This window comes from Lolium perenne, chromosome 4 (genome assembly GCF_019359855.2).
Source record: "Lolium perenne isolate Kyuss_39 chromosome 4, Kyuss_2.0, whole genome shotgun sequence".
Lineage (NCBI taxonomy): Eukaryota > Viridiplantae > Streptophyta > Magnoliopsida > Poales > Poaceae > Lolium > Lolium perenne.
The window spans coordinates 71,561,655-71,587,911 of record NC_067247.2 but is presented as its reverse complement, the minus strand read 5'-3'; the positions used below and the strand labels follow the sequence as shown (position 1 = coordinate 71,587,911).

General features: G+C 44.4%; 2 protein-coding genes and 1 pseudogene across 3 annotated transcripts; all 3 read left to right on the top strand.

Moving 5' to 3' along the window:
- Window positions 1-942: 942 nt before the first annotated feature.
- On the top strand, window positions 943-4,689 carry LOC127292944 (uncharacterized). Its single transcript, XM_051322492.2, has 7 exons — window positions 943-1,159; window positions 1,241-1,441; window positions 1,623-2,183; window positions 2,503-2,582; window positions 3,332-3,686; window positions 3,877-4,089; window positions 4,179-4,689. The coding sequence occupies exons 1-7, from the start codon at window positions 1,004-1,006 to the stop codon at window positions 4,503-4,505; spliced, it is 1,893 nt and encodes a 630-aa protein (XP_051178452.2). The 5' UTR covers window positions 943-1,003; the 3' UTR covers window positions 4,506-4,689.
- A 3,682-nt stretch (window positions 4,690-8,371) lies between these two features.
- Window positions 8,372-9,712, top strand: LOC127346887 (uncharacterized; annotated as a pseudogene).
- An 11,640-nt stretch (window positions 9,713-21,352) lies between these two features.
- Window positions 21,353-24,663, top strand: LOC127292943 (DNA repair protein XRCC4). 2 transcript variants are annotated; one of them, XM_051322490.2, is made up of 4 exons: window positions 21,353-21,687; window positions 23,263-23,391; window positions 23,669-23,791; window positions 24,097-24,663. In XM_051322490.2, the coding sequence occupies exons 1-4, from the start codon at window positions 21,379-21,381 to the stop codon at window positions 24,406-24,408; spliced, it is 873 nt and encodes a 290-aa protein (XP_051178450.1). In that variant the 5' UTR covers window positions 21,353-21,378; the 3' UTR covers window positions 24,409-24,663. The 2 variants fall into 2 exon arrangements, with proteins under 2 accessions (XP_051178450.1, XP_051178451.1); XM_051322491.2 differs by lacking the exon at window positions 23,263-23,391.
- The last annotated feature ends 1,594 nt before the right edge of the window (window positions 24,664-26,257 follow it).

The following is a 26,257-nucleotide window of genomic DNA, read 5'->3' as shown; positions in this document are numbered from 1 at the left end:
ATTGAGTAATTGATTTTATTAAAAAAATATTATCCTTGATAATTGATACTGGGATTTGGAAGCCCATGTTGGCCGGTCTACTTTCTGTTAAGTATTTATAAGCTTACGGCCCAGACAAGGAAATAGAACGTGAAAATGTATAAGAGCTGGTGGGCCTGTTGGGAACTCGGGATCCGTGTCGGAATTGCCCACCAACTCAGGCCTCTTTCTTCAACCTCAGAGCAACTCACACCGGCGGCCGATCTCAAAAAAAAAAAAAAGCTCTCTCCGCCGCCCCGACACCCTCTCTCCGCCGCCCACCTACGCCGGCGCGGCCCCGCCGCCCTCTCTCACGTCCCCGCCGACGGGGACCTCCTCGATCGCCAAGCCTTCTCCTCCGCCCTACAAACTCTTCTGCCACGCGCGCTATCCCCGCCTCTCCACCGCCATGCTCTCGGGCGTCAAACTCGTGCCCCGCCACCAGATTCTGCCGCCGGTGAGTTCCCCTCCCCCTCGATTCGCCCTTCTCAATTTCCTCCTCACACGATTTGAATTTACTTGCCTCCTCCAGAAAGAAGGAGGCGGCGGCGACAACTCGGGCTCCTCAGACGGCTTCGCCGGGAAGAGGCGCAAGAAGCATGGCAGGAAAGGGAGGGACAGGGGGGAGGAGAAGCGGAGGCGGAGGCACCGGCGGCGGAGGAGCAGGCGCAGCTCGGACGACGACTCGGACAGCGACGACTCCGTCGACGGGGAGGAGGAGAAGGGGCTGGGCCGGAGCAAGCGCCGTAGGAAGCACCGCCGTGACTTCGACGACGATGAATCCAGCAGCGAGTCTGATAGAGGAAGAGGTAATTTATGTAGTGGATTTGGTTCAGATGTTGCTTCAGTCAGTAGTTCAGTACTACGGAGTAGAGCTTATCAGGAGCGTTGTGCTTAATTGGCCGGCATTGTTGTTACAGGTGGTGGCAGAGGGAGGAGAAGAGGTGCTGCAAGTGATGACGAGGATGAAGATGAGGAGGAGGGAATGGGAGGCGAGGGGGTAAGGGCGAGCGAGGTTGTTCGCAGGGAGATGGGCCTCGACTGGATGCTCAAGCCGGCCAGCAGCAGTCAGCCTGAGAGCAGCCGTGCTCCCAAGGCTGATGATAATGAGCAGGAGAAGTTTGAGGCCGCAGATGATGAGGTAACGATATTTTCTTCGGATACCGGGGAACTTCATGTGTGTTTCGTTGATTATACCTTATTGTTTTTGGTATACTGGCAGGTGAAGAAACCAAACCCCAAGGAGATGAACCCGTATTTGAGGGACAATGGTGCTGGATATCCCGACGAATCCACTCCTTCAAGGGAGGCCAGTCAGCTGCTAGCGTCGTCTGTTGTGGGCGATGGAGGTGCTAGCTGGAGGCTCAAAGCTCTGAAGCGTGCAAAAGAGCAAGCTGCTCGTGAAGGTAGAAATATTGAGGAGGTGCGTACATCCCCATTTATGCTTATGTGCTTGCAACTTTTGTTACTAGTTTTTGCCTAACTTGTAGGACTATCTAATTACTGTAGGCTGTTGAAGAGAGATGTACATCCCCATATATGCTTATTTGCTTGCAGCTTTTGTTAGTTTTTGCCTAACTTGTACGACTATCTAATTACTGTAGGTTGTTGAAGAGAGATGGGGCTCACTGGGTCACTTAGCAGCATCAGTATCAACGTCCAGAGTTGCCCCTTCTTATGCCCATTTGCAGGCCATTAGAGGTAGAAAAGCTGGACAAGCAGACAACTCCGAGATATCCTCCAAAGAAAATAGAAAGGAGGACAAGCGAGGTGAAGAGAGTGGTGGTAGCCGTGAATATTTGCGAGGTGTCTCCTCTCGTGAACATGCCATGAGAAAACCCAAAGCTGATTCTACTCCTTGGAAGAGGAATAGACAGAATATGTCTTCCGAGGATCGGACGCTTATCTCGTCAGCACTAGCAAGTATCAACAAATTTTCCAATGACGGAAGCTTCATGGAAAGGATTAATAGCGCTGGTAGTAAGAATACAAATGTTTCGTCTGTTGAGGTTGATGAACAAAGGGATAGTGAGCCGAAGTCCCACAAGGAGAGTTCAAAGAAACCATCTTCAGCGAGCACTCAAAATCTAAATGCAAACCAGTTAGCTGCAAAGATTCTGCAACTCCGGATGAAAGGCAAGAACGAAGAAGCTGACCAACTTTCGGTAAGTGTCACATATATTGTTATTGTGAGAAACTGACACAATTGTTTCCCTCGTTCATTAGTGAATCACAGTTTACAGAATGGACGTTACAACATAGAACTCACAGATATTCATTTGACTCCACATTAAGCTTTTTCAATATTGGCTTGGGATAATCAATAAATTGGACTATGTATATAACAAGCGTGTACTGATACAGTTTCCTAAACTATAAGTTGGACTATAGAGGATACAAAGCTCTATCAATCAAATTTCCTTGTGCTTTGAATATACTACAAGTAGAGGTCACGTAACTTCTTAACTATTTTTTTTTTCACAGAGAGAAATGGAGACTGTGCTGGAAAATCAGGGTGCTTCTGTGGAAGAGCCTAGGCATGAAAGGGAAAGGAGCTCAAGCAGGTTAGTTTATCTTATGTTGAAATTCGTCTTAGTAGTTGGTGCTAGGACTATCTGGGATCTGTCCTAAGTTGTGCTTTCAGTTACCTTGCTTTTCTAGTTGAAACAAATTTCGTTTCTATGATGTTCTAAATGCCAACGTCCTTTAGACACGACGTGAACAGTTCTATAATTATCTTGTTCAACTAATATTTTGTTCAGTACTCTCGAAAGGGAAGTGTCATATATTATGTTTAAGGCCTGTTGGTTTGTGATGCCCGCCCATTTTGCTTTTAGATGTTTCAACATTAGCCCATGATACTTGATCGCGGAGTGATGCAGCCTCATGTATTTGAACTATGTGATATGTTCTTTTAGTTATTCTGAACTAGTCCATTACTGATAAACCCTGCTCATGTAAAGATGTGAACTGTCTTGCCATATGTTGTGATTCTGTAAGCTAATAATGGTTAGCACCCTAGTCTTGGTCCAAATGGTATCTGTGGTCTAGAAAAGAAATGCGCCTGCATCTGTATGGCTATGCTGAAATCTTCAAGATAGTAATCATCCATCAACTAAAATAATCTTTGAGATTCTTAGTTGCTAGTATGTTTATCATTTATGAGGTATACCTGTATAGTTTGAAAGGCAAAGCCGCCATACAGTATTCAATTGAATTGCTCTGCTGAAATATTCCCTTTTCATTTTTATGCATATATTAGCACCGATAGTTTATCTGCTTGCCTAATGCATATTGCCCTTATCAACTTCAGGCATACCATAAAGCCTAGTGCAGCCGATCGCAGGAAAAAAGAAGAGGATGGTGACCTACATCTCGCAAATAAAATTATGCACAACAAACAATATAACATGACTAAAACTATAGAGGATGAATATGATTATGGTGATGCTCCCAGTAGGAAAGGCAAAAGGAAGAATAAAGAGGCACACGAGGAGAAGAGAAGCAACCGTGGACATATCTTAACTCAGAAAGAGCGTTGCTTGTATTGCTTCGAGAACCCATCCAGGCCAAAGCATCTGGTTGTTGCTATAGGAAACTTCACATACTTGATGCTGCCACAGTTTGAACCTCTTGTTCCTGGACACTGCGTTATTCTTCCATTGCAGGTGAGACTTTACCTTGTGCTGTAGCATGAATTTGAAGTATTTACTTTAAGAGTGAAGACCAGTTTTGCTCTGAGCTTTCATAAGAACTGGCCGGCTTCCATTTGCTTGTGCTCTGGGATAAGCTATTGTGTATTGCCAATCATATATTTCTTCAAATTCTTAGTGATTCCATGTTTGTTAATGATTGCAGCACGAATCTGCAGTAAGAACCGTTGATAAGAATGTATGGGAGGAGATTCGCAACTTCAAGAAGTGCCTCCTGAAGATGCTCGCGCAACAAGACAAAGATGTGGTTTTCATGGAGACTGTCATAAGCTTGGACAAACAACGGAGGCATTGCATGATTGAATGCATCCCTGTCCCTTTTGAAGTTTCAAACAAAGCACCCATGTACTTCAAGAAGGTCAGCTGTCCCACTGTCTGCATAAGTGAGAACAATTTGTTTTCTCCAGGCAATTGAAGTTCTGATAAAATGCATTCTGTTTTCTCCAGGCAATCGATGAAGCTGAAGAAGAATGGTCCCAGCACGAGATGAAGAAGCTTATTCCAACAAGTGGCAACCTGCGGCAAGTCATCCCGGAGAACTTTGCCTACTTCCATGTAGAGTTTGGTCTGGACCGTGGATTCGTCCATGTGATAGACGACGAGAGTAACTTCAGTGCTGGTTTTGGACTGAATGTTATGAGAGGGGTGCTCCGGTTGCCAGGGGAGGACATGCACCGTCGTCGAAGGCATGAAACCATGGATAACCAGAAGCAAGCCGTCGCCAGCTTCATGAAGGACTGGGAGCCCTTTGACTGGACAAAACAATTGGAGTAGAGGTAGATACACTCTCAAGAGCAGGTGGAAGATTTTTGTAGGGAAGATTGTACTGCTGTTATCATGTATCTGTATGTTATATGTTAGTTTCCTTTTTGGTTAATGTCAAAGTTTCACATCATATATGGCTGTGAATTTATAAAGCCTTTTGATTCAAATATTTCTGAAATTGACCGTACATGCATACCCAGATGCCACCATTGATCCAAGTATGGAGTAATTCATATTTCATAGCAGGGGAGTATCTTGAATTTGGCCATGCCACAGTTACATCATGTTGGACAAACTTGGTGCTCAGCTGCTGATTGCAAATGCTAGTTGCCTTTGTTTCTACCTCCACATTTTAATGTTTGCACCGTATTTAGTGCATAGAGCGAGATCACCAGCTTACATTGTGAAAATAATGTGAATTCTTTCGCTGGTTCTCAGACAGGTGTGTGCTTTGGTCTCGCATTGGTGCTGCTACCTGATCAAACTGGAAGTCTGTTTGCCATAAGTTGAGGGATCGGTAAGAGTAGAATGCATGGTTGGTCAACGTACTTGTCGCCCTAGCTCAATTTGGTCATTGTACATCAAAAATACGTATTTACGGTCCGTAAATACGCACAAGTGCTCATCTACGGTCACCAGGTGCTGGTATAGCAATGTATTTGTGATTTGTCTTTGTGTCAATGTGTTGACCGGTCTCCAGCTGTGCGTTTTTGCAAAATAAAACCCATACTAAATCTACAGGAAAGGGTCCCACTTGTCATCACCTTTATTTCCCCTGTCTTCTAATTTTTTCTCCATCTCTCACCTACGATCAACCAAACGGAAAAAAAAAACGGAAACGGAGCGCAGACATGCTTCGCCTCGCGCGCGGCCGCTGCCGCCTAGCACCCTAGTCTTGGCCGACACAACGAGGCCCCGTGCGAAATAGACCCTGCAAGAATTGTTGTGACACAGTACGGAACAAGCAGTTTCGGGGGGCTTTTTTTGCAAAAAATATATTGCTTGAGACTGGTCAACGTGATGCCACGTTGGCAGATACGAAGCTGTACTGACGAGCAGTGACCGTAGATGAGCACTCATGCGTATTTCGGGACTGCGAATATGTATTCTTGATGTACGGTGACCAAATTGAGCAAGTGCGACAAGTCCGTGGACCAACCATGTATTTTACTTGATTGGTAAACCTGTGCACCAGATCTGGAATGTGACTGACTGCACCAGTGTTCCAATCATCAGCCTGAAATTAACAAAGTCGATATGCAGCTGATAATGGATGGTGATCAAGTATGAGCAAAGCTCCATCGATCTCCGGTCACAGTTGCACAGCCACGGTACATATATCTCGCAATTCCATTGAGAGCCAGGCATGCATATTATGCACGGGTGCGTGCGCCTGCCTGCCTGGTTCCGAAGAAGTAGTATAGGATTGTGATATGACCTGAACCTGGATCGATGGCAAGCAGGAACGTCGATCTAGGTTCACATTATGTACACAATCATACGCCCCATCTCCAGAACGATACAGCCAAGGTCCAACGGATCCGACCTGAAGAGCGATCGTCCCCAGAAGACACTATGATGGGAATCATGGGCAATGAAGCCTGGTCCGGAACCACACACCCGCCGCGCCCATAAGAGCGTCTTTCTTTCAGAACCGGCGTCATTCCCCTCGACAACCATGAAGCGAAACGGGAAGACGAAAATTGTTTAGCCATTTTTCTCCTCGGACTATCGCGCGTGCAGCTCTATATATCTGGGAGGAAATTGCACATAATCTGAGATTCTTTTTGCACAAAAAAACCATATTTTGATGTAAACTGTTGCACAAAACACAAACCTAGTTGTTAAGAGGATAAATACCAAATTAAGCATGTAGGGAGCCGAATTGAATTTCCAGTTTCTTAGTTAACCCCCACACTGCTTTTACAGAGAGGCATGGCAGCAACAACAGGTATCAGAGCATCTTAATCGACTGGCCGAAATTGCGGTAACTGTTCTGTCATGTCCAGCCTGAAACCTCTGTCGTTATCTCTCCGACCACTACAGTCCTTACTAGAACATAAAAGCGCACCTTGTTGCGCCCGTCCAGCTAACACACATATAGATAAAAAAATGGTGGTATAAACATGAAATCATGTGCTTATATAAAAACAACATCACATGACACTACTACATACTTTCATGTGCTACTCAGGTTTTCAGCCACTCAGTCACTGGTCAAACAAAGAATCTTGCTAGCAGGAATCCCTCGTTAATGAAAAAAAAACACACCATAGGGACAGAATTGTAATAATTAAGGCAAATAACATCAATGCACGATTTGGCCAACTCAAAGCATGAAACAAGTTTTTTGCAGGTCGTGCGGTTCTAAACTCCAGTCAAGTCTATATTAAAACAGAATAACCACTTGCGTATGATAAACTGCCTCCAACAAATGATTTGCTCAGAAGGCCCAGTCAAATTTAAAATAAATAAAGAATCAAACTCTACAAGCAATGCAAGACGAAAACTAAAAATTGTATATTAGCATAGTCGGCATGAGACCGAACTTACAAGTTACAATATGTATCGATGGTCATGCGTATGCACTAAATCTAGGGTACATGTCCAAGACTCCATTTACCATCATAAGTTTCGAATACAATAAATGATATCTACTTCCTCCGTCTTGGTTTAACAGGCACGCACGCAATTTAAGATAAACTTTGACCATTTATTTGGTCAACAAAATATAAATTTTACGTCTACAAAATCTATATCATTAGATTCGTATGCAAGAAAGCTTTCCAATGATATAATTTTTATGACATATATTTTATATTTTATTGACCAAAATAATGGTCAAAACAATTTCTTAAACTGCGTGCGTGCCTGTTAAACCGAGACGGAGGGAGTAGTAAGCACCTTACTTAGTTACTTATCTCAACAGCAACAACATATCATCCGTTGTTTGCATAGTGCGCCATATGTTCCTTCCATCAAGCAAATGAAGCACTTATGTGTGCCAAGTTGTGGTAACATGGATATTATGCTGCAAGAATTGCACCAGGAGCTTTGTTAGTTTAAAGTCGGGCTCTTCGAGCTTTAATCTAAAGAAAGCACTGCACTAACTGCTAGATATTATGCTGCAAGAACTTGGCATGTGCTATATCTACAGATGCAATGAAAACTTATTGTAACTCATCATTTATCACCAATGATACAACTGCATTAATTTTTTTAAGAAAACATGAAGTCATGGAATATATGGGATAATACTTTTGCCATATGGCACCCAAATCAACTAGAGAATAATCTCTAATGAACCATTACGCAAACCATGGATCCAGCACTAAGCAGGGTCAAAAACACATATATTCGGTATTGTCGCATGCTGAGCATATATGACTGACCCGAAACTCAGTGGAAGAAGTAGCACTGCATCTGAAAATATTGAACTATATGTCCTGTATACTCTTGGATTGTTCAATGTTCATGTAAATTCTTCCTAACATCTACATTTATCATTGTACATGGAAGGTACTAATTTTTGTTGCCAAATTATTATTTCTTAGCCAATTAGCATGTTGAGGACACATTCCTGGTGATGATGTTCCTCTTCGTTCTTCCAATTGGTCAGCGATCACTGGAGCCTTGCCGTTGTATAGAATCCGATAAATGGAAAGATGGGTCCCACCAACATATTCCATTTGGATTTATATGTGGAAATCCATGATAGCCGGGATTTTTTTGATACCATTGTACCCGACTACCCATAAGTTGTCTTAAAAGTCTCAATTGTCAAACATTTTAGCTGATGCACTATTTGTTTAGGCTGCAATGATAGTAGTACTTTGAGCACCTTTTATATTGTCGACAGATACTTGCAATAAAAGATGGCCATCAGGAATGCCTTCACTACAAAACATCTCAGTGTAATGCCTACGATTCACGACTTTCTAAATACCTTTGTTCAGCTTTCTACTTCTAATAGAATGGCAAGTGCTCTTCACTGTGCATTTTATCTTGCTGGTTTTTTGTTCTCCATAGTTCGATCTTCCTATTTTATCTTGCACTCTTACCTTTCTTGCTGCCAGGTTCCTCAGCAGGGCATCCGTTCTCAAGATTGTGGCATCTATACGCTGTATATCTAGCGGATCATTTGAGATGTCAATGTTAAGTTAGACGAGACACCATTTGAGTAGGTTAACTTTCATCCATTAGTGTCTTCGACATGCTTTTACTGTAGGGAGACCGGATATGCTTCTAGCACACTTATTTTATCATCCCTTCTGTTGCTAGATTGACAAAATTAGGTATAAACCTGAGGAGGCTGCTGCACTGAGAGAGAGAATAAAATATTTGATGCGGGAATACAAGCTGAAGATCGCAGACCAGGGGAACTATGATATGCTGTAGCATTGATAGGAAGTATTTAGTTTAAGGGTGAAAATCAGTTTTGCTCTGGGCTTTCATAAGAACCGACCTGCTTTAGTTTGTTTGTGCTTTGGCATAAGCTACTGTGGTTCCTTTTGTTTTCATTGCAGCTGTTCTGAATTACCCCTCGTATATTTCTTATGAGCTCTTAGTGATACTATGTTTTTTAATGATTGCAGCATGAGTCAGTAAGAACAGTTGATAAGAATGTATGGGAGCAGATTCGCAACTTCAAGAAGTGCCTCCTGAAGACAGGGATGTGGTTTGATGGAGACTGTCATAAGCTTGGTCAAACAACAGAGACATTGCACGATTGAATGCATCCCTGTCCCCTTTGAAGTTTCAAACAAAGCGCCCATGTACTTCAAGAAAGTCAGATATCTACTGCCATCTGCGTAACTGAATTTTTTGTTCTCCTGTGCTTGAAGTTCTAATAAAATGTGTTCTATTTAGTCCAGGCAATTGACGAAGCTGAAGAAGAATGGTCCCAGAACGAGATGAAGAAGCTTATTCCAACAAGCGGTAACCTTGGGTAAGTGATCCCGGAGAACTTTGCCTACTTCCACGTAGATTGACAACGAGAGTACCTTCAGTGCTGGTTTTGGACTGAATGTCATGAGAGGGGTGCTGCGCTTGCCAGGGGAGGACATGCACCACCGTCAAAGGCACGAATCCACGGATAACCAGAAGCAAGTTGTCATCAGCTTCATGAAGGATTGGGAGCCCTTCGACTGGACGAAGCAGCTCGAATAAGTGTAAATACAGTCCCAAGAGCAGGTGGAAGATGAAATATTGTAGGAAATTTTTTTTTTTAGATCAACAGGGGTCTCCCCCAGCTCCATTTTTCATTGAAAAAGGAAGCCAAGTCTTTTTACAGAAGATAGTTCACACACAAGCGAAAATAAGGAGCAGGCTTTTGCTGGGGAGATTGGCTGCCATCCCAACCAATCTCCGAAATACCAGCAAATCCTGGAACAAGATCTAAGGATAACAAAGTACATGCTAAGAGCATACGATAGCTAAAACCATTACAGAGAAACGATAAGTATGAGTCTGCCAGGATAGCTCCCAATTTCTCCAGCTTTTCTTTTTTTTCGGCGCCCTCTTGAGACTACCTCCTCTTCTCAGTCTCGATCAGGTGACCACATGAATCTTGTGGGAGTCACCAGGATTGTCGAGGAGGTAGGCCAGCGACGCCCTGCCATCAAAGCTTGAGTTCCAGGAAGAGACCCAGTCGAAGGAGGGACATCTCACCCCACTGGGAGGCAGAGAGGATCTCTTAAACTGGTTAGCAGCAGGTCCATGAATCTACCGTTTTCTCCAGATTCTAGCTCTTTGAAAGGTTTCAACCAGTCCCGAAGGAGGAAGAGGACCCTTCGCCACACCTGTTTCACATTAATCCAAGTGGTTTTGTTAAACACCAGACTATTTCTATTAAGCCATAAACTCCACAGAACAGCTGAAGAAGCTACATTAAAGTGCATGAACTTTTTGTTACACAGCCATTTAGAAGCAATTGATTCAAAGTTAGTAACATGCACTTCAAAAATCCCTTCAAACAAGTTCCAAATAGATCTAGCCACAATACATTCGAACATGAGGTGGTGAACTGATTCAAATTCAGAGCACATCTCACAGTTCATGGGTTTAGGAATACCTCTAGCTCTCAGATTATCCCTAGTCATGATCTTATTCTGAGAAAACAACCATAAGAAAACTTGGATCCTAGGAGGGATTTTCAATTTCCAAACAGCAGGTAAATAAACTGGAATAACACCTCTAAAGTTAATAATAGCATACAAAGAGCTAGATGAATAAATCCTAGAAGAGGTGTATTGCCAGATCAACTGATCTTCCTCTTGAGAGAAAGACATAGTCTTAGCAATCTCTAGCAGTTCAAACCACTGGACCATCATGTCATCAGTGAAGGTTCTCCTAAAAGTACCTCTAATCTCCTGACCATCCTAGATATCAGAGATGGTTTTGTTTTGTTGGTTAGAAACAAAATACAGATCCCAGAATTGGGTAGCCAAAGGAGAATTACCAAACCAAATGTCTTCCCAGAATTTTATGGATTTACCATTCCCTACATGCCACTTATATCCAAACTTCACAGCTTTAGAAGCGCACATAACACCTTTCCAGAAGGTGGAAGGTTGAATATCATGACAGGATAGAATGTTTGGATTCCTAGTATTATATTTAGCATCTAGAACTCTTCTCCATAGAGCCCCTTCACCCTGAATGTATCTCTTAATCCAAGACCCAATCAAGCAAATGTTTAGATCTTGAAGATTTGGAATACCTAAACCTCCAAACTCCTTTTTCATGCAGATGGAGGGCCAATTAGCTAAATGAATTTTATGGTTGCCTTCTTCATCATTCCACATAAAGTTGGCCATCTGTGAATCAATCAGATGTAGGGCCCACTTTGGGAATTTAAAGAAGGAAAGCAGATAAATGGGAATACTAGCTAAACAAGACTGAATGAGAATTCTCTTGGCTGCAGAGGACAGAAGCTTCCCCCTCCAGCCAGTAATTCTTTTAAGAATGTTTTCAATGAGAGGTTGCAAATCCTCTCTTCTCAATCTATCATAATGCAAAGGAATACCAAGATACTTAACAGGAAAACCTCCCATAACACATTGGAAAATATCCAGGAAAGGTTAGGTTTCACTAGCATCCATGTTAATAGGGATAAGTTCACTTTTATGAAAGTTAACCCTCATGCCAGAAATTTGCTCAAAACAGGTAAGAATCCATCTTAAATTTAAAGCAACTCTCTGATCATTTTTAAGGAACAAAAGAGTATCATCAGCATATTGAAGACTTACAATCCCTCCAGGTAAGAAATTGGGACAAAGCCAACTAATTAAACCACCATCTGTTCCTTTAACTAACATCCTAGAGAAAACATCTAAAATGCAATTGAATAAGAGAGGGGCAATGGGGTCCCCCTGTCTTAAACCTTTGCCAGTCAAGAAAAAATCTCCCTCAGTGTCATTAACTTTTACCCCAACAGACCCTCCTTGAGTGATTTGTTTAATAAACCTAATAAAGGTGGGGTTGAAGCCTCTGAGTTCCAAAACCTCGTACAGTAAATCTAGGTTAACTTTGTCATATGCCTTCTCATAGTCAAGTTTTAAAACTAACCCTTTATCTTTATTCCTATGCACTTCATGAATAACCTCATGTGCAGTGACCACACTTTCTAAAATAAACCTCCCCCTAATGAAGGCTGATTGATGGTAAGAAATAAGTCTATCAATGATTTTAGCCAATCTATTAGTTAAGACCTTGGTAAAAATCTTAAAAGAGCAATTCAGCAGACTAATAGGTCTAAACTTTTTCATGGATCTAGCCTCATTCTCTTTAGGTATAAGGGTGATCATGGCAAAATTCAACCTATATAAATCTAGGTTATCATCAAACCAAGCATTAAACATATTAATCAAGTCAAATTTGACCACATCCCAAAACTTCTGGTAAAACATAAAAGGAATACCATCAGGACCAGGGGCCCCATCTGCATAAGATCCAAAAACTGTAGTTTTGACCTCTTCCTCAGTAAAGTCACTCCCTAACATAATATTTTCCTCTAGAGTTATCTTTTCATCTTCAGAGAAGAAATTATCTTGGAGTCTGATGTCTGGTCTATTTTCTTTTTTAAACAGATCTTTATAAAGTCTGTAGCTACTTTGAGCATTTCTCCAGACTCAGTTACAGGACCATCAGGCCCATCTAAGACATGGATGCATTTTTTCCTCCTTCTCTGATTGGCCACAGCATGGAAATATGCTGTGTTTCTGTCTCCCTCTAGAATATTCCTATCTCTAGATCTCTGTCGAGCTTTAGTTTCCTCTAAGATCCAAAAAGAGTTCAACTCTCTAACAATGAAATCCCATCTCTCCCTCTCAAGCTGAGAGAGGACACAGGTTTCAGACTTAATGTCAAGAGCATCATATTCTTTCATAAGTTCTTTCTTCTGCTTCCTAGCTGCAGCCTCATAGTTACTACTCCACCCTTTAGCTAATCTCCTAAATAGTCTAAGTTTTTGTTGCCATACATCAACTACATTGTTATTATCAACCTCTAAACTCCAAGCTCTATTTACCAACACAGCAAATTCAGGAATAGCTAACCACCATTTCTCAAGTTTAAAACCTCCCTTTTTTGGAATTCTGCTCTCACCAGAGTCCCAAACAAGAGGGGTATGATCACTACTTGATCTAGATAACACTTTTGCACTAGCTAAGGGAAAGCAACTATCAAAAGAGGTAGAACAGAAGATCTTGTCAAGTTTACACATGACAGGGTTCTCTTGATTATTCCCCCAAGTAAAATTCCTACCAGAGACCCCTATCTCCATAAGGGCCCACATTTCTATCCAGGCATTAAACTTATCAGCCCATTTGAAATCTATATTACCATTATTCTTATCTTCAACAAATCTAACTAGATTAAAATCACCACCTATCAGCCCAGGTCCTTCCCAATTAAGACAGAGTTCATGGAGTTCAGAAAGAAACTCCTGTTTCCTCTCCTCATAGGCAGATCCATAGACAGTAGTAATTCTACAAATAAAATCATTCCTCCTATTTTTAACTACAACACTCACAGAGAAAGTCTTAATCTCCCAGGCTAAGACCTCTAAGAGATCAGCATTAATACCTACTAAGATACCACCAGCAGAGCCTATTGCAGGTAATAAATTCCAAACAAAATTTCTATTTCCTAGCAGGTTTTTCAGAAAGGAGTTACTAAATTCTCCTTTTTTGGTTTCCTGAAAGCCAATGTAGTCTAAATTCAAAGGCACTAAGTTATCATTAATGAAAAGCTGTCTACCAGGGGTGGAGATGCCCCTGCTATTCCAAAAAGCACATATCATGGGTAAAACTTCTTGGGGTGCTTGCCCCGAGATTTCCTAATAACATCTATCCATTCCTCAGCAAGTTCCTCTTGCTGGTCCTTATCAGACAAGGAAGCAGCTCTAGGGGAGGAACAAGCTGAGTGCATGCTATCAGTTTCTAACTCTAAATTGATACCAACTATTTTGGCAACAGTATCTAATTCATCAACATGTAAAACATTAAAAGGATTGTTGGACATTATACCTCTCATCCTTGGAACCTCCAGGTTGTTAATCTTCTTCATCTCCTGAGCCTTCTCCATGATGTTCTTAGACCTGTCAATCCTGTTACTCTGTCTAACAGGTTGCACAGGCCCCCACTTGGATCTTCTTTTTGCTGGCTGCTTCTCAGTCACTTGATCAGCAGATATGAAGGGAAGCTCTACCTCTGGCATAATATCATCAGGTAGCTCCAATTCCTGATCATCATCTTCAGGAGCAGTCTCTTCAAACTGGTTGGTCAGGTTACCTTGAAGCATTTTCTCACTGTACCAGAACTTTTTCACTTCCTCACTTGCAGCTGCAGACTGGAGTCTTGTCCCACACAAAAGCACCCTCTTGATCAACTAGTCCTCTCTGGATAAGCTTCTGATAAACATCAGCAGTACTTGATTCTGGAGGAGCACAATTTTCTCCAAGAGGATCATCCATCACTTGATCTTTCTGGGAATACTGGTCATTGGTAGAGGCTTGATGAATGTTCCCAAGAGAAAAAGATTGAGGTCTAGCAGCAGCACCAGACCCACTCCCATTGTCTTGTCCACTTTGATTATTCCCCTCAGCATCTCTCTTGCTCTGATCATCAAGCTCTTCTCCAAGCAGGTCATCATTCTCTTCATTGCTGGAAATAACACTTTCTAGAGTGAAGCCTAGGTGGAAAAGGTTCCCATGGAACCCAAACAATCTTCCAGGAGGTAGTTTGGAGGGATCCCTGCAGTGAACCTTTACCCTGACTTCTTGAGCATTGTTCCTGAACACACTTAGCCAATCTACTTCTAGTAACAGACCACAGACAGAAACAGCTTGATCAAGACTAGTCCACTCACACCACCTGGTTTGTAGTCCAGTCACTTTGATCCAAGCTTCTTTGAGCACTTCCACAGGTTCTGGATCATCATTCCAAGCTTCCACCTTGACCCAAATGCCCTTCTTCTTAAGTCCAAATCTGGGGTAGCCAATCACCTCTTCTACCTTGAGATGGGGTGGGAACTTTACCAGGTACACATCTGACTGCCCAAGTTCTCTGATTTGCCATGGCCAGTTGGTTTTGTATATCTGAGCAAACTCAGCATACAACTCTTCCTTAGAAACTTCACCACCTTCAATGATCACAATGCCACAGTTTCTAGTGGACCCAACTGGATTGATCACTGTCTCAGGCATCTCAATATGAAAGAAACCCAAACCTGGGGCACCACTTCCAACATACTTAGCTAGCTGGTGTGGTCTCTTCCTGACTGGGCATTCATCCACCAGATGAGAAGTGGCTTTACAGATGAAACACATAGGAGTCCTCCCACAAGCAGCTTGATGATGTCCAGGCTCTCCACAGCACATACAAATGGTGTTGGTATAACTCATCTGGAGTGCATTGGAGGAGCTAGCAGAAGGAGACTTCTGTTGGACAGCCCCAATCTTCTTCTTCCCCCTAGCTGTGTTCTTTGACTTTCCCAGACCCTCTCCACCGAAGGTGTAGCTGCAGATTCTTATTGCTTGAGGCCTGCTGCTGTTGTTGCCGCTTGAGGCTGCTGCTTGCTGGGGGTTGTTGAGGTTGATGCTGGAAACCAGGTTGTTGAGAAGCCAACCACTGATTAGGTTGCATACCAAAGCCAGCATTAGGAGGGTACTGCTGGTATGAACCATTGAAAGCCCAAGGAGGAGGCATGGGGTTTGGGACAAACCCAAAAGGATGCTGAGGGTAACCAAAAGCTCCAGGTTGAGGGAAATCCATAGGCATCTGCTGCTGCTGGGGTTGTATCTGCCCTGGCTGCTGCTGCCATTGATCTTGGATGTTCCCACCTCCACCTCTACCTCTACCCTTGTAACCTCCTCTACCAGCCATGTTTACTGTAGTATCTTCAGGACAGATCTCCACACCAAAATGACTCTCCCCGGAGAACTCCTCCGCCGCCACCCAAGAGGCCAAAAGAGGAACCCTAAAAGAGGAGGCTCCTTTTTTTATAGTAGCTTTGCGGGGAGGAAGGCCTGGTGGATGCCATGGAATATGCCAAAGTTGTTGGAAAAAGTCCTCCACATCACCAGAGCATTCTCCACCACCCACCTGCTGGGTGTCACTGATCTCTGGACCCCTCCAGAGCGCCAATCTTGATGTTTTTTGACTCCTCTTCTCCACCCTTCTAGAAGCTTGATCATACTCCACCATAGGTCTACTCTGAGCATGGATATGTAAAGGAACAGAAGCCTGAACCTCAGCAGCTAGAGGTCTGGTGATGGCTGTCGAAGCTGATGGACAATCTCCTCCAGGAATCTGGTGTGGTAGCTGAATTGAATCAATCCATTTACTGACTGAATCTCTAACTTGTTGAGCGAGCACTCTGCACTGGCTGCCAGATGCTTGGTGCACTGAAGTGGGCTGCCTCCTGAGCCATCTCGAAAGCAGTTCGAGACTTCCGCGATCTCCCAGTCTTCTTCTTCCTCGGACCACAAGGCTTGTCCAGAGCCACTGACGTAGCCTCGCAAACCTCCTTCGCTTTGCAGTCCTCCCCCGATGAGCTGGACATCGCCAGCAGCTTGGAGAGCTTGGCAAACCTTCTCGGACCAGGCTTCACCTCCAGCACCTCCGCGCGAGGCTCCATCGCAAGCCGAGGGCTCCGCCCGCCAGGGTGCGTTGATGACGATTGAGCCAATGCGAAGCTCGCTCGCTGCCGGAGTTGGAGGAGTGGTTGAGCTTGACCTCGCGGAGAGCGCAGCCCAAGCCTTCCCCAATCGCCAACGCCAGCCTCGTCGAACACTGGCTCTCCCTCGGTGGCTGGCACTCCCCCCTGTTCCTCCCCCAGGCTCCACCTCCGAGTACATCTCCTCTCCCTGCGCCTCCTCTCTGCCATCCGTCACCACAGACGCCAGAGTAAACCTCCTCCGACACGCCGCGGATCTGGGCGGATTGAGCTTGGTGGTGAAGGTATGAGCAGTGGCAGAGGTGAATCGAATGGGGAACAGGGGAAGGAGAGGAAAACGATATTTCAACCCTTGCACCCTCTCTGATCGCCATGGCCCGCTTCGGTCGGGAACTTAGGAGGACCCGCCATGAACAGTGCACACGGTCGGAGCGGAGACCAGAGGCGGTCCGATCCCACCATGGAACAGATCGTGGAGTTCCACCTCCTCTCCCAGAGTTTGAGCGGAGAGCGAAACATGGCGGCGCGGCACCGCCGGAGTAATCACGGTGGCGGGATCCCATTCCCCCGCTCTCCAGCCGCGACCCACGCCTCCAGGTAGCGGATCTGACGCTGAAGATCTCGGGGAAGCGGGGGACGCCAGCCGATGGGCTCGCACATATCGATCCGCTCCTCCGGCGATGCTTGCATGATGTAGAGCAGGTAGTAGCGCCGGACCAGCTTGTCGTGGAGATCTAGCTCCAGCGAGCTCTCCCTCCGAGCGTCTTCTCGAGATGGCTCGGAACTCCGAGGGGTTGAACCCTTGCGCGATCCGCTTGGAGAAGACATCCGCACCCTCCGCCGCGCTACGGAGGCTCAGTGGGACGGCCGCGGCGGCGGAGGTGCGGTAGATCGCCGTCGACGAGAGGCGCATGCGGAGCGAGAGCGAGCGAGAGCCGTTGTCAGGGAGATAGTCTGGACCCGTACCGGATTGAAAGAATTGAAGTGTTTTCCATTGTAGGAAATATTGTACTGATGTTATAATGTATCTGTATTTTAAACGTCACTAGTTTCCTGTTCTGTGAATGTTAAAATTATACTAGATATGGCTGTTAGTTTGATGTCTCCGTAAGCCTTTTATTTCTGCAATTGACAGCAAATGCAATCCCAAATGGCATCATTGACCAAACAAAATGAAATGAAGGGATATTTTGATTTTTGTTAAACAGCAAGGGAGCATCTGGAATTTGGCCATGCCACACATGTTACAAATTAACCTGGTGCTCAGCTGTTGATTGCACTATCTAGTTCCCTTTTGTACCTCCAGGTTTAATGTTCGTAATGTGTTTGGTCTGACATTGCACTCTGCAGGCCCCAGCTAACGTTCTGAAAATAATTGAAGGTTACGTTTCGCTGGTTGCCAGATGTGTTGTGTGCTTTTGTCTGGCACGGCTTCTGCTACCTGCTGTTTGCTATAGGTTGAGAGATCGGTAAACCTGTGCACCGAATCTTGATTAGACACATTTGTATCATGAGCTGGAAAGTAACTGACTACACCATTGTTCCAACCATCAGCCTGAAATTAACAAAGTCGACAGAGGAGGAAATATACAGCGAATAAGAATGGATAGTGATCAAGTATCAGAAAAGTTCCATCAATCTTCAGTCAGAATTGGAGAGCGGAGCTTTGGCTTGCACAGCCGTGGTCGTGGGCCACGCAAGAATCTTCACAGCAAGTCGATTGAGAACCCATGCCTGCAGATCGAGGACATCGGCCACCCAAGATTTGCTCTAGTTGGAGCTTGTCAATCATGTTGACAGGCTCCAACTAGAGCAAATCCTGGGAGATCGCACAGAGGCACGGAGCTGACATGAACACCGATCGTCGCCAGCCGACTCCATGATGGAGTCATAGGGAATGAAGCCTGGTCCGAAACCACACACGCCGTGCATGTGAGAGCGCCTTTCTTTCAGACCCGGCGTCATTCCCCTTGACAACCATGAAACGAAGTAAACGGGCAAGACGAAAGTTGTTTACCCATTTTCTCCTGGGCTATCGCGCGTGCGCAGCTCTATATATTCAGCCTAGCCACGGGAAAGGTGGAGGAACCAAAGTTACCACGAGCTGAACGCGACAGAGATCGTCAGCGCAGATCGGATGCTATTCGAGTCATTTTCTTTTCAGATTGCCGATCCACCGGATACGCGGCAAAGCGAGCGACCAGTCGTGTGGTGGTTAATTAGACTTATGATGCTGCTGATGATGATGAGACATCTGATCCTTGTGCAGAGGAAATCAGCTGGTTGATATTCCCTGTGCTCGCGACATGCAAAAGGAAGGATCCCTGACGTTGAAATGCGAAGCGGTTCTCCTGCAAAGTGAGGGGGCTTTGCATCAATCCTGCCTGTCTTCAAAGGGTGAGGAAGAAAGAAAGAAACAAATGGCAGGGGCGACCCGAATAATGGTTTGTGATTCCAAGCTTAAGGATCAAGCTACAGAGAACTATCGGATCTTTTTTGTTCGTACGTAGCTCTCGTTGGATTCTTACGTCAGCTCTGTACCATTTGCTTTCCAACTTTAGAATGAGATAATATGACAAACCTTGGACTTTCACAGAGAATGGCAAAGTGTTAACTTAATTAGTGATGATACAATAAAATGAGAGGACGGCACGGTCAAACGGAGAGTTTAGTAATGCAGAGCGAGCATATTTCCCACTTTTTTCGATTTAGTTATGACTCTACCAAGGAGCGTGTCCCATACAGTGATACACCAAGCGTGCAGAAACCCAACACTTCATGAACACTGGAATGGCCCCCCCAGAAAAAAAACGGCATGTTTTATATTCAGATTTTCCAACGGCCAATATTTGAAAAGGGTGGTGATGGCACACGATCATCTCAGTAAGCTCCTTAATTATTGAACCAGTACTGTGATTAATGGCACATGACTTGGCTTCGAAAGTTCGAAATTCTTTCAGCCAAACGATCTGACAAAGAAATGAATAAGGACGGGCATTAAGGGGTAACAAAGAAAAGTACTAAAAAAATATCTTGACATGTTTCCCAATCATGAGAGGCCGGCGATACAGTATGTTCACCGCAATGAATGTTACAAAAAAACTAAGTAGTAAGCAGTCGGCTCGGCAGAGCAAGCAAGCAAGAGTACTGGCATGTTAAATAGAGGAAATTTGGAACAATAGATCTCAGAGAATGATAACCATGTAACAACTTCATCTCTGTTTTGCTCCACATCCCTACATAGACCAAGCCCTAAACCTCTCTAGGCAGGAAAACGATTAGATGTGACGCCTAGGTTCTAAGCGACACGTTGCTACTTCGCTCTGGTTAGCCTGGTTCACAACGATTGCTGTGTGGATTTTTTTGGAGCAAGAAGCACTGCCTTTCCATTAAGTAACAAGAGAAAAAAACCGGCCAATCTAAATATAGATGTCATATTTATAATAAGGTGGAATATGCCAGAAACCACCGTAAATATAAAAAACAGCCGGTCTGCCGTCAGTGAAAGCCTGCTCGCGTTATAGGATGTCTTCTGTTGCAATTTCTGCCACCTCAAGGTAAGTGAGTGCGGAGGGGAAATTCTAGCTAGAGGTCCTGGTGTGGGGTCATTGTCCTAGGATTGCGCCAACTGCCTTATAAGAGAGGTGATTTGCGGTTTCCGGCGCACGGAGGCACAAAGTAAGTTGCAGATCAGTTCATCGGAGCCAAGGCCACTAGAGGCACTGGCGGATCTACATGTATCTTAAGGGGTGCACAGGATAACCCATAGAAAAATAATCCTTTGCAAAATAGCATTTTTTCACCACACATGCACCCCCTAAAAAAGTTCAAAATCTGTTGGTGCACCCTCTAGGCACCCTGATCTGAGATGTTGTAGCTCCGCCACTGACTAGAGGCCAAGCGCGCGACACTGCCGGATCTCTTAAGATCGGGCATCCCAAGACCCCCAAGATCTTTGGGCCTGCAAACGGTCTTCCAATTCACCAACGCCTTTCTTTTTGCGGCATGCTCCCCCTCATCCCTCGCCCAAGACGAAGTTTCGTGCTATCTTATTGATCTTGTCTCGTGCCCATTTGGATGGCCATGGATGGTAGATTCCTGTGGCCATAAGCAGTCTTTTTTTTTTACGGGGAAATGGGAACTCCATTAACCAGAGGACGCAGCTAACTCGCTGGCCACCATAACCGATACAATCTGAGGCGGATCATCCGCCCATCCTACACACTCATCCTCCACCTCAAGGCCAAGTTTAGCCAGGCTGTGGGCTACATTATTACAACTACGCCTTACAAACGAAAATTCGAAAGCATCGAAATCTCTAATGCAATTGCTTCTAATTTCACGAAGTAGGACCCCGATCGTCGCCAGCTCATGACTTGAAGAGTTCAGTGCATTCACCAGTACTTGTGAGTCCGACTCGAAGATGACCCTGTGCAGGCCCAGTGCAGCAGCACCCTTGGCCGTACAAGGTTTTTTCCCAATCAACCCGCTTGGCCATTTCACCCCGAAACTCCACTGGGCTGTTTCCAAGTTCCAGCAAAGCCAAGTCCTGTGGCCCAGAACGAGCCCAGAATCCAATGATTTACCAAAAGGAGACCCAGCCCAGCCCAGCCCACGGCCACTTCTTCCACCGCCGCTGCACGGCGCCGCCTCGTCTCGCGTGTTGACTCCGGGAAAGACAACTTCTTTGTGCTCGGCGGCCATGGCGACCCCCGCGGCGGCGCCGAGGCACAGCTGCGCGAAGCTCTCGGTCGCGGTCGAGGACCCCAAGGCGCCGGGCGGCGGCGGCATATTCGTGAAGGCCACGTGGCTCCCCACCCGCTTCTCGCTCGCCGTCACCGACGGCGCCGGCGCCTGGGTCGCCGACGCCTCCGACGCCGAGGTGCGCCTCCGGGCCGAGCAGTGGGACCAGCCCGTCCCCGAGTACCTCGCGCTCGCCGAGCGCTACCTCGCCTTCCACCAGCCCGCCTCCACCTACTCCTTCCACGAGGCCGGCAACGGCAATCGCAGGGTACGCTCGGCTTGGGTCCCTTCACCTCTATCTCTGTTGGTATGACTGAAATGAAAATGTCGCGGGCTAATCCAAAACCAAAAGGTTTACTAATTCAAGACCAAGTCGAAATTCGCGTGAGTTCATTTGGTTCAGAGTTTGGTGTTTGATCTGTGAACTGTCACATTTCTTTCGCCAATTCGTCTATCACCAAGAATTTCTCACGTAGCGATATCACTCATCCAAGACTAGTGTATTTGTTCAGTACTATCCAGTGTTTAGATCGCCAAAAATTCAGTTAATGTTCTAATGCCAAGGGTTTCAGAGTAGTGATGGTGATGTGCTTCTCTTGCACCCAATTTGGGAACATTTTGTGATAATCCTGTTGCCAATGTACTGGCTATTAAGACAAGACATTCTCTCCCCTTGTCTCCCATCCACCTGACTTTCATTCAAGAAGTTGAACTTGGCCTTCCTAAGTCTGCCAAGCAGTTCCAACGTTATGTTACTCTTGCTTGGTTTCATGGAAACGATGGTTGCAGATAGAGGAGTTACAGTTTGAGAACAGTCCTTACTATTTATATGCACTTTAATGATGCATCAGTCTTTTCCAGACTTAGCATATAACCATGACTTTTTTTGAGGTGATATAAACCAGGACTTGTTCATGAATAAACAAAAAAAATATCTAAAAAAGGCCTTGGTAGTGTCTGTTCACCACTTCCTTCAATAGTTTCTCCATTCCTCCTTATCCTGATTCCTTTACCAATATGTTTGTCCCTTTGAGGTGCTATTATTTCCAGTTAACTTACATGGTAGAGCAATTTGAACTTTTATTGATGCAATGGATAATTGCCATCCTAGTCTGCCAATCAGTTTCAAAGTTAAATTACTCTTGCTTGGTTTCATGTAGCAGATATTGATGTGTTAAAATGTGAGAAAAATGCCTACTTGGTATTAGCTGTAGGTCATTTTTCAATACATGTTTTTAACCCGATACATTGTACTACACTAAATATTTATACACTGGAATAATGTGTCAATCTTTTTGAAACTTAGCATATAAGTCATGGCATTTTTTAGGTGATATAGACCAGGACTTGTTCATGATTCATTAATAAACAATACTCCCTCCGTTCACTATTATAAGATGGTTTAGGCTTTTTTGAAAATGCCGTATGTAGACGCGTTTGAGTATGTAGGTTCACTCATTTTGGTCCGTCTCTAGTCCACATTGAAATATCTAAAACATTTATAATAGTGAACTGGGAGATTAATAATCTAAAATGCCTTGGTAATGTCTGCTCATCACTTACTTAAGAGTGATGACCATTCTTCATTTCTCTTTAACTTGCTGACATAGTATGAGCAAGGTAAACTTTTATTGACGTACTGGCTGACTACCTATGGAGTGTGGGCAATGTCAAGACTATCATATCTGAATTGGATAGAGGTTTATATGGTCATTACTTTATGTTTCAATGAAGTTCTTCATGCTTTATAGCTTGGCATTCACCTTGTGGAGGAACATGCTTATGTCCTTGTCTATTTTTGTCTCTTTTATTATCTGACATATTGCCTTTTTGTACCATGTAGTTGTCATGGACATTCGAAAAACAAGGTACCAAATTGGAATGGCGTTGGAAACTGCAGCAGTCACCCCACACGCAGCAGACTATAGCTGAGGTCTTGGATTTTCTTATGGATGCAAATATACGCTTGAGTGTATGTCCCTTTGCTCTACTCCTTTCATTCATAGTGCTGTGGTATTTCTGAGTACTTGCCAATTCATGTGGGGTTGCAAGTGGACAGACCTCCATCCTATTTCACTTGCAAGTTCGTTACTTTATTCAAGTTGCTGAGTAACTATATGAGTCGTTGGGTGGCCCAGCTCGCCCAAACTTGCACACAAAATTGTAGGATCAATTATGTGTCAGGATATGGCCGAACTTTATACACCTTGTACATAGTGTGTTTTAAAATGGTATCTTTGTTTATCCAGGAGGAGGTTGTCAGGAAGACACAATCATTTGACAAGCTGAAGCAAGAAGCTGAGAAGTGCTTGCAACAAAGTGAAAGATTTAACAACGAGAAAGCCGATTTTGAGCAAGCTTCCTTTACAAAGGTACAGTTCCTTGTATCAGCTTATTCCACGTGTGCCTCTTTGCTAATGATGATTTGCAGTGGACTTTCATTTGGAATTTGTGTTACTTCGTCATTTTAAATAGCCCTGTTACATGTACAGGACTACTAGTCTACTATCACAGAACACACTGGTCCATCACATTTCCCCTAATAATTTAACTTTCGTGTTGACTTTTAAGAGCCAGCACTGTTTTCATTCAGTTCTTAATTAACTGGACCTCAGAAGGCTTGTGTTTTTATCTCATTGTGCGCTGCTTGGCACTCACCGTTGTGCCGTTGCTGTAGTTTGTGGCTGTACTTAACTCGAAGAAGGTCAAGCTCAGACTGCTCAAGGACAAGATTGCTGCACATGAAGCAGCAGACAAGGCGCCGAAGGAGGACGAGGATAACGAATCTTCAGACAAAGGGCCGGGGGAGGAGGACGAGGGTAACTCAACCGACAGGACGGAGCCGTTCGAGGAAGATAGCGACAAGGACCCGACCGTCAAGGATGAGCCCTCGGAGACGTGGAGCGGCAATCTCCATAGCTCCCCGGAGAAATCCGCCGCCACCTCGACCTCGAGGGGCAGGAGGGGACGCAAGAGGACGAGGAAATGACTCTGAACGAGAAGCAAGCTGACTGGCCGGATTGACGATGGCAGGACCTACATGGAAATGTTACAGAGTCCTTCGTGATGTATCTGTCATGTTCCTCGAGTATCCTAGTCACGTAGCACCTTGTCAAAATGTTCTTCACGTGTTTTGTGTTTTGCCAGCGGAAGGCCCCAAAGTTAAGTTGCGTGACGAACCGATTAAGGCAATTTCTGTAGTTTTAGTAGTACTAGTTTTTAATCAAGTGGCTGCATTTCTCCACATGTGTTTTGTCCCGTGCCAATTGTATTCCTGCAATCGTTCTCTTCTCTTCATTTGCTTGTAGACTATCGAAGGTCAAATGCAAGCACGTGTTTCTCATTGCACAACGAGCAGGCTGCAATCGCAGAATTCATGAAAACGTTCATGCTTGGAAAAGAAAATTGATGCATTCGACCTGTCCTTTTTCATGCTTGGAAAAGAAAATTGAAACTAACGAATAAACAAAAATGCGTAGCATAGTCTTTGCTCACGTGTATTTAATTGCATTTGTGGAGCAATCAGTCTTCATTTTTTCGAGAGTCAAGTTACAGAGTTCAGACGGGGTGGACCAAATAAAATTGTGGAATCCACGCGGGAAAACACTCCGTGCTGTTGACCACCTCTTCCCGTCCCGCCAACGGGGGAAGAAGCATGGACGAGCAAGGGAGCGAAAGAGACGAAGGAATGGATCAAGATGCAAAGATCAGGTGAGAATTGCTCGCTAAGCTGATCTATCATGTTCTTTGGGAGCACAGTTTCTTCAGATGATTTTTCTTGGGGTGACGAGAAGGATTTCCTTCTCGGCCAGTCAGTCGCCAGTGGGCTGGCTTCAACAGAGTACTCGGTGAGAGCTTCTTTTTTGATCCTCATCATGTGGCTGTTACTTATGTTTCTGTGGTTCATCATCTTTGAGGCTCTTCATCTTTTCGTGGATATATCTCGATCAAGAACACCCTTGTTAGGATTCTTTCGCTGGGTTGACCCGTTTACTGCCATGTTTAAGATGGTCTCTCTTAGATTTGCTATTGGATGATTTCACTACCTGACTGGAATTTGCATGCCAGGTAGACACCATGCATTTCTTGGGTCTCTGATTTGCATCAAAATTTTGGGATTGTCCAAGCGCAGCTTGAAATGTCACTCGGACGTACCTGTTGAGCTTTGAACCTGTTACTTCCACTGTTCTTGGATTTCACAAGGTCTTATGTTTTGCTACGTGGAATGTTTCTCTGCTTCTCCGGTTTTACGATTCCAAACTGGGAGTGTGTTCATCTCCGTAGTAGTCTTCGTGAGAAGTAGTTTTGTTCAAATTTGGTGAAGAGACGGTTTTTTTTTTTTTTCACCCAAAGCCATCAGTCTCACATTGGAGAGAAAATACCATATCTTTTTTTTTTTGTGTGTGTGTGTGTGTATGGAACTCTGCTGAATTTATTTATTTGTTTTGATTTAGCATTCCGCTGCAAAGCAGAAATAACTATCCATTATGATATGTGTGTCTGATTATGCCCTTGGGAAATTGGCAGAGGTGAATGAAATCTGAAATGGATGAAAGTAGAACTCAACAGCCCGGAGCCGGAAGGAATTCCACCCGGAGTTCACAACTTGAGCTTATTTCGCTGGAGCTGGAATCGCCGATTTGTCTTCTTCAACTACCTGAAACTCTTAGAACTTCGACTTCACTTTCTGGTTCTCCTCCTGAAATGTTCACTCATCTGGATACTCCCTTCGTCCCGTAATATGATATGTTATTAGAATCTTCTAACCCATATATCGGTTATAATAATATCTTATATTATCGGATGAAGGGAGTATTAACATGGTTAGTATGTTTTAG

Coding starts and splice junctions, on each gene's coding strand:
- LOC127292944 (XM_051322492.2), top strand. CDS start 1,004: ATGGGAGGCGAGGGGGTAAGGGCGAGCGAGGTTGTTCGCAGGGAGATG. Junction 1,160..1,240: donor TTGAGGCCGCAGATGATGAG/GTAACGATATTT, acceptor GTATACTGGCAG/GTGAAGAAACCAAACCCCAA. Junction 4,090..4,178: donor CACCCATGTACTTCAAGAAG/GTCAGCTGTCCC, acceptor TGTTTTCTCCAG/GCAATCGATGAAGCTGAAGA.
- LOC127292943 (XM_051322490.2), top strand. CDS start 21,379: ATGGCGACCCCCGCGGCGGCGCCGAGGCACAGCTGCGCGAAGCTCTCG. Junction 21,688..23,262: donor CCGGCAACGGCAATCGCAGG/GTACGCTCGGCT, acceptor TGTACCATGTAG/TTGTCATGGACATTCGAAAA. Junction 23,392..23,668: donor ATGCAAATATACGCTTGAGT/GTATGTCCCTTT, acceptor TTGTTTATCCAG/GAGGAGGTTGTCAGGAAGAC.